This window comes from Mauremys mutica, chromosome 1 (genome assembly GCF_020497125.1).
Source record: "Mauremys mutica isolate MM-2020 ecotype Southern chromosome 1, ASM2049712v1, whole genome shotgun sequence".
Taxonomy (NCBI): domain Eukaryota; kingdom Metazoa; phylum Chordata; order Testudines; family Geoemydidae; genus Mauremys; species Mauremys mutica.
The window spans coordinates 119,472,307-119,484,264 of NC_059072.1; the positions used below are offsets into that span (position 1 = coordinate 119,472,307).

The 11,958-nt window shown below is 37.7% G+C and overlaps 1 protein-coding gene across 1 annotated transcript; it reads left to right on the forward strand.

The window, feature by feature from the left end:
- Positions 1–2,005: 2,005 nt before the first annotated feature.
- On the forward strand, positions 2,006–5,827 carry LOC123368681 (islet amyloid polypeptide). The gene is made up of 4 exons (XM_045013686.1): positions 2,006–2,152; positions 2,545–2,641; positions 2,780–2,914; positions 5,559–5,827. Exons 2-4 carry the CDS (start codon positions 2,562–2,564, stop codon positions 5,746–5,748), a joined length of 405 nt encoding a protein of 134 aa, XP_044869621.1. The 5' UTR covers positions 2,006–2,152; positions 2,545–2,561; the 3' UTR covers positions 5,749–5,827.
- The last annotated feature ends 6,131 nt before the right edge of the window (positions 5,828–11,958 follow it).

The following is an 11,958-nucleotide window of genomic DNA, read 5'->3' on the forward strand; positions in this document are numbered from 1 at the left end:
GACAAAACACTTAAACCAGAATTTTCAGATGTGACTAGTAACAGTGTGATTCTCATTTTGTGTGTGCAAAACTTGAGCTACCTCAGGCCTGATTTTTCACAACTGCCGGGCACTCACAAGTCTATTGAATGCCAGTGGGAGTTGCCACCTCTGAAGGATCAGCCCCTAAGCATCTCAAGTTGGATGCCAATTATTGAGGCACTTCAGTTCGGACACTTACATAAATTTTGGCCTTAATATCTCTGTGCTACAGTTCCCCGTCTGAAAAGTGGGCTAATAATCCATTAACATTTGTAAGGCATTCACATGCAGCAGTGATGATCACAATAGAAAATTCCATGAGGAAATAAAATAGTTTGGAAGACTTGCATTACATATATTACATAGGCGCATAATGAATGATAAGGATAAAAAGAAATATTAAATTGTTGCTTCATTCACTGAGAACCACTCAGTACCCTGAATGGACAGAGAAGCTGTAGGAAAAATGTGATTAAAGGCTGTGGGTAAAGTTTTCAGAAGTGTTTAAGGATATGTCTACACCGCAGTTAGACCCTCCCATCTTGCAGGGCTCCAGAGCCCGGCTGCAGCCTGAGCCCAAATATCTACACCACAGTTAAACAGTCCCCTAGCCCAGTCGTTCTCAAAGCTGGTCCACCGCTTGTTTAGGGTAAGCACCTAAACAAGTGCAGGCCGGGCTGGTTTATTTACCTGACACATCCGCATGTTTGGCCAATCGCGGCTCCCATTGGCCGCGGTTCGCCGCTCCAGGCCAATGGGGGCTGCAGGAAGGGCGGCCAACACATCCCCATGCCGCTTCCCGCAGCCCCCAGTGGCCTGGAGCGGCGGACCGTGGCCAGTGGGAACCGCGATCAGCTGAACCTGCAGACGCGGCAGGTAAACAAAGCGGCCCGGCCTGCCAGGGTGCTTACCCTAAACAAGCGGCGGACCGGCTTTGAGAACCACTGCCCTAGCCCACACCCCGCGAGCCCTAGTCAGCTAGCATGAGCTAGTTGTGGGTTTTTAATTGCAGTGTAGATGTATCCACAGTGATTTAGGAGCTAAGTCCTCTTTTCAAAACAGATGTTCATAAGCTTAGGGGCTCAGATTTATGGTGTCTTTTGGTGGGGGGAGAGTGCCTAAAGATGCACATGGGCACTTAGAAGGATTTTTTAAAGTACCTAAATAGATTAGGCTACTAAATCCCATTGATTTAAATGTGAGTTAGGGGCTTTACCTGTTTAGCCACTTTTGAAAATCCCAATAGGTGCCTATGTGCATTTTTATGCACCTAAATACCTTTGTAAATCTGGCTGCATGTCACTTTTGAAAACAGGACTTTGTCTCCTACCCACGTAGGTGCTTCTGAAAATTTTACTCTGTAGCATAATGCATAGTCACAAGGAGGCAGAAAGAAGATTGCACGGGCAACATCTATTCTGTAATTTCTTAACTTTTATATGCCTGACTTTACATCCTTAACAACATTAATTTATTTTAGTTTTCTTTTATAAAATATTCTATATCTAGAGAGAGAACGTACTAGCAACAGGAAAACTTATACTCAACTGAAAGTGTTATCCAACTTATTCTCAGGATGTTCAAGCTATTCCTACTGGTCTCTACCATTTTTTCTCTTTTCCATGATTTCCAGTACTTCTGTCTATTTTGTGTTTCATTTACTTTTGATCTGGTGTTTCATTTTGCTTCCTTTATAATTTTTTTCTTACCTTATTTAGCCCTTGAAAACGCCCCCAGGAAATATGACCTCAGCATCTTATTAGAACTGTAAAATTGTGGCTTTAGTTATGTGCAATATAATATTAAAGTAGTTTCATGAGGGCATCCTACATAGGCTAGGTTAATGTTTACTGATGTGTTAATATAATAATGACCCATCTACCTCTTCTCATCTCTGGGGCACTTTCTATCTATAGGGATGGAAATGAATGACAGTCTCTCTCTGTGCTGCCTGATGTCAGAGCTGAGAAAGGTGTGAAGGGTATATAAGAGCTGTATTACTTGCCAGCAAGGAGGGACGAAAAAAGGGATACCGCAGAGTCAGATGCAAGCGTGGAATTGTTGCATGTATCCTTCCTGCTAATACAGACGTGTGTTGAACTTCTTCAGTTAGTTCCTTGACCACTACAAGGTAAATGATTTATCCTTTCTGTTATTTCAGATATAAAGCCACACACACTTTAAGGGGGGCACAATCTGCCTCATTACTAAGGAACAGTGTTATTCAAAGAAAGGCTAAAAGAAAGATCTCGGTACAATCTGTAACTGAAACCACAATCTGAAATTTAGAAACTGTTGGGAAAAGAAAGCAAGGGAGATGGGAAGAGGATTTAATCCACTAGATGCCAAAATTTACTAGAGAGCCATCTGAATTTATCTTTGTTGTGTCACTAAAGTTTGATCATGCTGCTGCTCTAATTTAATGGCAGAGATTAACTATTGCCTGTTTAGAACAGCACTGAGGTCGGATCTCTTGTATGTCGAACAGTACTTAGGATTTTAGTTTTGAATTATTCTTTTCAGAAACTTAGGAAGGAAAGATGTGCAACCTAAAGCTGCCAGTTATCTTCATTGTGCTCTCTGTTGCTTTAAGCTACTTGGAGGCTACACCTATGGAAAGGTAAGTAATGAAAAATATTATTCATTTTTAATGAGAAATCAGATGTTTCAGACTGTTGCATTATTCACTTTGGCCATCAAACAATATGAGCGAAATAGGGCTATTAAATTTCACTGTGTATTTTGTTATTGTTTAAAGACTATTCTCTGTGGCTGATGATCTATCTGATGGGACTTCCAACAGACAAGGATGGCTATTACCAGTCCTGTCAAGGAATACACCCTGGGGACTTAACGGGGCATTGCCACAACCGGCTGCAACAAAGCCTAAAAGGTATCAATTGTCTTCTGCAGTCTTCTATTCAAGCCAGATAGAATTAAATTAAGAAGCATAATTTGTGCCGGCATTTTTTTTTCTGTTAGATCCCTTCAATTCTATTCAAATTCTCTCAAAGAGTGCTTAAAATATCCTTTATGGTAGAAATGTGGCCATTCTGTAAAGCAAAGTATTTCAAGTTAAAAAGTGAAATATAATTGGAAAGACAATCAGTTTTACCAGATCTGTTATGGAAATCTGAAAAGCTTTCAAAATGTGTTCTCTGAATTTTCAGCACACAATTTTTAGGTTATGTTGTGAAAGGAGGTTTACTCTGAAAGGGATCTGCTATTTAAATGTTAATTTTTCATGCCTCAGTGATGGGGGACATATGACATTTCTTTCCATGTAAAACAGAATTCCTTTTGGAGTGAATTTAATTATTTTAAAATATTACTTTCTTCAGTAGGTGAATGATTGCTCATTTTTGAGATAAACAGCAATTTCAGCGTAGCAAGAATCAACAGAAACAGTTTGTCATGCTAGAGTTTCACTAGTTTGTAGTACATTTTACAAATGCATAAATGTAATTTTCAGTAGACTCTTGATGTATACATATAGCAATTTTAAACGAATTTGGAGTTTATCCTAAGTGATAAACAGGATTGAATAACACTAGGAAAATTAGCTATATTATCTGGTCTGTCTGCTTACTGCATCTTTACGTGATTGTCCTTCACCAGACATTAAACACATCTCTTTTTATAGTTACCTCTGATCACAGTATCTCTTTCAACCTAAAGAATGATTATTACAAACCAAAATGATTATCCTACAATATAATATGGATAGTGAACACACAATCCCAGAATTCTTATAGCTAGTCCTCTTTATTTTAAACAGTTACAATCAAACATTTCTTTACAAGATATTTTCTTCAAGTGTGGGGTCTGATACCCTACTCATCAATGTCATCGTCCAACAGCCCTCTTCAAAGTAAGCAGCCCTCACTGAAACCAATGATATGGTCCATTCGCAGCCATGATGAGTTTTTGTGTCATTTTGTTCAACTGTGTTACAATGTTAGGTATTGATAAAATATATAATAACTTGCTGGATCAGTTTCATAATGTTAACTTTTGTAAAAATATAGGTCTAGAGTTTTAGGGTCTGGGCCTACACCATTTAAGAGAATGGGTGCTTTGTCTTCACGAACAGATTAGCAATTTCATGAGAATAAATTATTGATTTGTCCTTCAGGGTGAAAGTACTTAGCAAATTTCCCATCCGTGATATATTGTTTGCTGGCTGTGTGATAGTATTTTATGTCTTTTCTACTAGGCTTTAAAAGCCTGATCAAGTTCCCCTTGGAGTCAATAGAAAGACTCCCACTGACTTCCAGGAAAGTTGGATCAGACCCTAAATCACCATTTAACTGAAATATGACATGTTTAAAATATGAATCACTTATAAACTATTACCCATTTGCTAACCAGCAGCTGTTATAGCTCAGAGATTTAGCACACAGTTTCTATTTCACCTGGGCTCTGAGATTCAAAATCACACTGCTGAAACATAATGTGACAGACCTAGTCAATTAATGGGAAAATTATTAATCAGGAATTAGTCAGAGTAACATTGCCAAAATTCATATTGTTTGCACTAAATTATTTGACCTATTCATCAACAAAATGTAATTTACTTCATGTCGCATCAGCATATAGATTGCTTTGAAGAAGTAAAGGGAAATCCTTTGGAACAGATGGTTCTTATTTCAGGAACTATTGTCAACAGCAGAGAGTGTCTGTTTAAGGGCATGGCTTAATGGTCTAAGAAGGAAGTTTGAAATCCCTGAGCTCCCCAGAACCAAAAGATTCGAACTCAACTCTTCTTCTTTGTGAAATGAGGCCCCTGTAGCTTACTGTGTTAAACCTGAGGTTTTCTTTGCACACAGATGTTTCAATGACACATTTTGTAAGAAAGGTAGGGCCCTGTCCAAAAGTGACTCTCCCCCACCATGCTGCTATGCTCCAACAGAAGTGGCTGGTTTTCAGTAGTGAAGAATTACTGTTTGTACAGAGTCAAAGCTTGAGTGGTACAGAAGCCAATGGAAGATTCAGATGCTGAGCACCTCTCAGGATCTGGCCCACAGCACTAGTCTCAATCCTGCTGCCTTTTAAATTAATTGAAGGTTTGCCATTGACTTTAATAGGACCAGTATGGGGCCCTCTGAGATTAAGGGAACTGAATAAATGTAAGTGATTATTATAATGCTAATCATTCTCATGATATCAGCAAGTTCTCTAAATAGTCATAAAAGTTAATCTTGGAGCTAAATCATTGTTGTCACTTAGTGACTTAACTATACTATTATTACAGCTATTCTAGGTGCCAGAAGCTACTGTGCTGAATATCAATAAAAATGACACATGAATCTTGAGGTTTTTGAATTTAACCTACACCTATCATTAAAATAGATAATAGCATACAATGTGATTTTTTTTCAGTCACAAAGTAGGAGGCAGGAATATTGTACTGTTCACATATTTGTGCTCACATTAAAAGAACTCCTACATTATCAGTTAAAATGCATTTTAGAGGTGGCATATTTGATTGCTCATCATTAGACTTCACCATGGCTCTGTTTGTTTTATGTTACCAGTCACCGCTTGGAGAAACGGAAATGCAACACTGCTACATGTGTGACGCAACGTTTGGCTGACTTTTTAGTTCGATCCAGCAACAACATCGGAGCAATTTATTCACCTACCGATGTGGGATCCAATACATATGGCAAGAGGGACCGAGTTGGGCTTTTAAACAGAGAACCCCTAAATTATCTACAGCTTTAGTGTGTTGAAATGATTACTGCTGCACTCCTCATTAGGGGGTTCTCCCCAGTTTTTATGTATAAATAATCTTTTAGTCATTTACTACCGATACATTCTTAACAGTGCCTTGTTTTCTTTGTGTGTGTCTCTGTGTATGTGACTTTCATGGTTCTCATTTCACTATGCATGTATGATAACATGCATAGGGTATGGTTTTGAATTCACTAAAAGCTTCAGAAATCTGCTCATTACATTCCTTTGTGAAAAAAAATAAATCACAAAAATAAACTGAAATGTAATTGCTATAGGGTTTTTTTTAATTAAAAAGATTAAAAAGACAACCATGATGTGTATGTCTTTATAGTCCCAGCTGGGTGAGGGGAAAAAAATTAAACCTGTCCTAAACAACCAGTAAGGGAGCTAACAGAAATCAGTCAGTTAATGGAGGTTGTGTCCTAATGTAAGTGAAGCAGAATTGTACTCAGTATTTCTGGCGATACTTTAGAGTCCCTTACTGCACTCTAAGCAAGAATTATTGGGTGAAATTCTATGGCCTATGTTATGCAACTCAGATTAGATGATCATAATGGTCCCTTCTCACTCAAAAATCTTTTAGTCTAATTTGGGTGATCTTGTGTACAAGTTTCATTACATATTGCAATATGGAATTTTAAGGGTTTAAAATTCTTATGTCTAAATTTTACCTCATTTAACTCTAACTACTATGAGAAACAGTAAATTATAAAGCAGATCACAAGCAAACCCAGCTAATAGGATGACAAGAACTTTGTATTCTTCTTAAAAGCATGTCCTACAAAAGAAATGGCATCTTTCTTTGTATGTTCCCTTCTCTGAACTGAATTAATCAACTGATTAAAAAGAAAGCAAGCAAAAGCATTAAGCTATCTATGATAGCTTTATTTTTTTTTAAAAATCTGTTCATGACAAAGATTTTTTCCAACTAGTATTTACAAGTACTAAGCAATTCATTAATATCTAAGAGCAGTTTGACACCATAAGCTTTTCCTTGGTCTTATTCCAGCACAACATCAGTGTACGTTTATGAAATGAACATGTCATTTTAATCTGTGTTGTGGGCTTTCAGAAAAACTGCCTCATCCAGTATATTACAATAGGAATTTTTGTTTCTCTTCATCATATTCTCAATTAAAAGTATAATGACATCAGGAAACGACATACTGGATAGTGGCTTCTTAAGTCTGTCAAATTATGAAAACCTTTTAGTAGAAGTTCTGTAGGCCACACATGCCTTCTCATTGAAAAGCACCATTAGTGGAAAAGTAAATTAAACCTGAATCCTCTGCATGGGTTGATTCACTTTGTTGTGTTTTCTTTATAAAGTGTGCCTTAAATTACAAACTCTAAATTTAAACTTTATTTTAATTTATGTTTTGCCTTAGTTTTATGAACTGATCTGAAGTACAATTAAATAAAAACTAAAGCAATGTGCAAGCTATTGCTATTATAATCGTTTGTTCATAAAAGGTTAACCTTAATGATATTGCAAAGGAGAGTTATTCATAAAGTCTTTGAAAAAGTTGTCCAAATGGTATTCCACTTGCTTAATACTTCTGGCAGCTTAAAAACAGATGTATTTTCACTTCATTCTTACTCAAGTTCTACAGCTTCTTTATGTATCCAGCTTAGTTTGATTTTTTTTTCAATTCAAGTATGACAATCACTCTCCAGAAAGCAAACAACCAGATATTCTTAGAGTTGCGGTGAGCTGTCACAGATAGGATGTAATGGTGCATTATAGTAATTGCATAGCATCTTGCAGGTGGTTGCTTCAAGGTTTATCGTACTGTGTTTACAAAGAATGTTGGTAATCCCAGAATTAAAAGCTTTATACATATTAACTATCAATGCATCAGCAGTCTCTAGATTGTCATTTGATGACCCTACCACACCGATAAAACTGATCACACTAAAACTCTGCACAGACTGGCAACACCTCCTCAGTTTCAGTGGTACCAAGTACATTTTTTTCTGGACTGTCCAATGCACCCTTCCAGTGATTGTGATGGCATCAATAGTACCACTTCTTTGGTTGGGAGGATACCCAGAAAGGGGACTTTTCCTCAAAGTCAACAGATCAACTATCAGGTCACACCTTAATATACTTAGGACTCAACTCAGCAAAAAAACTTAAGCATGTGCTTAAGTCTCTCTGAATTCAATGGGACGTAAGCATATGCTTTGCTAAATCAAGGCCTTGATGCCACCCACCAAAGCTATGTCACTTTAGACTCAGTCTTGCAAGGTGCAAATACCCCCCATTCCCATTAACTTCAACTGCCTGGAGATAGCCAATCCTTCACAAGACATATATAGAATACGGTAACCCAAAACTGGACATTTCTAGTGGCCCTAAACAGTTCTCCTTTGATCACTTGGTCAATAGGAGTTTTGCCTGAATAAAGAATTTGGAACAGAACCATTGGTCTAATTTGGATATAGTTTATTCTTGGCAAATTGTTGCATGCCCCCCTCCCTTTCTACAGTGGAGATCTATCAGGGTATGGAACAGTCTCTCTCAAGCCCAATCACTTGAGACATCTAAAATGAAGCTGGACAATCATAGAATATTAGGGTTGGAAGGGACCTCAGAAGGTCATGTAGTCCAACCCCCTGCTCAAAGCAGGACCAATCCCCAGACAATTTTTTTGGCCTAGTTCCCCAAATGGCCCCCTCAAGGATTGAACTCACAATCCTGGGTTTAGCAGGCCAATGCTCAAACCACTGAGCTAGCCCTCCCCCATAAAACTTTTCCACCTATAGCTTCTGGAGCTGTGGTTCCGGTTCTATCTAGACTCAGTTACTGGTGTGATTTGCTCAGCATGACAACAGTCCATTTGGTGCCACGAAAAACAAGCCAGGCTATTAAACCATCAGAATGATTGGTCCACATTGCTGGAAACATGCAAAAGAGCCATAAAGAATTAGGTGCCTGGAGGGCAAAAAAGATAAATGAATAAAGCTGTCAGCTCAAGTGTCTTTGTCTTAAGAAATGGCTTAAAGTGAGAGTTGTTTCTTTGAATTCACTATTTGTGGCCCAGTTCTGATACCCTTACTCATTTAGGGTACATCTACACTACCCGCCGGATCAGCGGGTAGCGATCGATCTATCGGGGATCGATTTATCGTGTGTAGTGTAGACATGATAAATCGATCCCCAATCACTCTCCCGTCGACTGCTGAACTCCAGCTCAGCGAGAGGTGGAAGCAAAGTCGATGGGGGAGCTGCGACTGTCAATCCCGCGCCGCGAGGACGCGAAGTAAGTAATTCTAAGTCGATCTAAGATACGTCGACTTCAGCTACGCTATTCTCGTAGCTGAAGTTCCATATCTTAGATCGATTTCCTACCCCCCAGTGTAGACCAGAAGTAGTCCTGTTGATCGTATTGAGGCTACTTGCAGAGTTAGGTACTACTTATTTTTAGTATGGCCCTTAGACAGGGAAGGCAGGATCATATGACAGTGGTCTCTATTTTTTAAATAAAAATAGAAAACAGTAAAGCATTGGTTCTTCAAAACCACAAATGGCATAATATTAAACATTGCAGAATAGGGGCACTGTCATGTGAAGTGCCATTGAAATCAGTGAGCATTAGGCACCAAACTTGCTTAGGTGCTTTTGAAACTCCCACTAGATGCCTATTTGCCCATAAAATACCTTCAAAAATCAGGACCCTCAATGCCCTTTGGGTTCAACTGGAGTTAAAGATGCTGTGTACCTATGAAGTGGTGCTTAGCAGCTTGCAGCATTGGGAGCCAAGGGAAAAAATTAAGAGGGAAAAAAAGAGGGGGAACAGAAAAAACAAGGACATAAAAATGCAATAAACAATATACAGATACGAAAGCTCTGCATTTTTTTATTAACTGACATTAAATCACATAATAAAGGGGGAAAATATGGAGAAAACTAAAGAAGAATGCATTAAAACAGTAGCAGTCAGTAGGGCCTAATGTTTCCCAGGGACTGCGACATTTTCATAAAAGGTAGAATTCGCATCTTCTTGGATGAATATGGCTTAGCTAAGAAATTGGTTTCATTTTAAAAGGCTTGGACTAAAATTTTGAAAAGCACGCATAGTATTCATGTGACATTAATAAATTTTATTAAAAAATATTTTGAATGAATATTTTAATTTTCCACGAAGGAAATACAAATATTTCTGCTGCCCAGAAAGATTCTGAATTAGCGCCCAACTTAGGCTGGCCATGCTCCCATTGACGTCCAGGAGACAATATTTAGCAACAAGTTTGGATTTTGTTGAGTGGTTTTCTAAAATCATTTGCAAGTGATCCTATAAATAAAATCAGTTTCCAGAAACACTTTAGTTCATGTCTTGGATAGCTGCAGTCTTCCCTTTTTGAAGGTGTGCTGTTTGAGCCTATTCATATATGAATATAGCTTGACATTTATGGTAGATTGCTTCTGTTGACAGCAACACAGTTAAGTAATTTTGTTGTCTAACTTAGTTATCATGTCAGAAAGAGACTGTTTTGCATTGCTTCTGTTGTACGCCACTAGCAAAATGCTCTGGTTAGAATGACATCTCATTGCTGTGTACAGAAGCTAAAAATAATGGTTGAAGTACCATAAAATAGAATCTTTCTAACTGAAAGACAACTTCTGCTTCAGTCATCTTATTAATAGCTCTTAATTCCCCCTGCCCACATACACACACTTAAAAAAAAATCCAGGTAAGTATACTGAAAAGTTAAAACATAGATAAACTATATTTGTAGAGCAGGATATAGCTCAATATCCAGACTCAAAACCAGAGCTGAAACCATAGGTTCAGGAAAATGAAGGTCAACCACTACCTTAGAGAGTCAGGGCAGCTTCTATAAGCACCCTAAAGTTTGGATGATTTTCTGACCATTATGACTCTGTAAAACTAATCTAAAAATCCTATGCAGACTGGTCACCTGTTTCAGAACTGCCATGAAGAAAAAAATATATCCTGAATTATATTCCTCTAAAAAGGCGATGTTTCTTTAAATGCAATCTATTTCCTTAGCAGAATGATAATTCTATTCTGATAAACCTGGAAATTCACATTATACTTAACATCCAGCAAAACCTGAAAGTAGTGATCTTCTGATAGTTATCACGTGATGTTAGCTTGAAAAACCAATGAAGGCTGAGACAATGGTAACACTAAGACAATAGTTTAAATTCTGTCCATTGAACAACAGTTATTCTTCTTAATACTAAAAATTCCTAACAAAAAGAATATATTTAAATGCATTTTGATCCTAACAATGAGACTGATTTATGTAACGATTTTGCCATGAAGTCACTACTTATTTCTTCAGATAATGCCATACAAATCCAGATTGTTTAATTATTCAAATTAGAGATCATTCTTCTATATTCTGGTAGTATTTTTGCTTCTGTGTTAATAAGACTCTTTTAGGTTCAGCGCTAGAACTATTTCTTATGTATAGTTCAGATCCTAAGATCCTTACAATAATTAGTATCTTACTGTGCAAGTAATCCCATTATCTTCAATGAATTTATTGCAAAGTACTAATCTGTGAGAGTAAAGGTATCAGAATTTGGGCATATGAATTTAGCCCCATATTTTGCTTAGTGAATCATTCCTGGTTATTGTTTGTTTTGTTTCCAAATGATTTCATTGGGAGCAGATTCTCATACCCTTACTCACATAAAATAGTACCTTACTGCATGAGTGTATTGAAGTCACTGAGATCTCTTGTGGAATAAGGTGCTACTAGGGTTGCCAAGCCTCCAGGATTGGCCTGGAGTCTCCCGGAATCAGCATTGATCTCCTGGTGACTATTGAAAGCAATCCAGGAGATTTTAATAGGATAATTAAAGAAAATGACATTATATCATGTTGGGGAAAAAAAATCTCCCAAATAGCTTCAGTCAGAGTTGGCAACCCTAGGTGCTACTCAGCATGGGCAAGAATATCAGAGTCTACCCAGTGTTTAATGTATTTCAATGAGGGAGATCACAAATCCGGCCCTGACCAGTTGGGCTAAATAATTTTCAGACTATGGGTTGTTTGTAAACTGTTCTTTGTCCAGTGTTCATTATTTCTGTTGTATAGTTATGTACCTAAGAGCACATAGCTCACTTCTGGTGTGAATTTCCTTTTCAGATCAATAATCACTCAGGTGAGAGTTCCTGTAACTTTGGGGCGAAAAAAATTGGCTAGAATAAGAACTAGA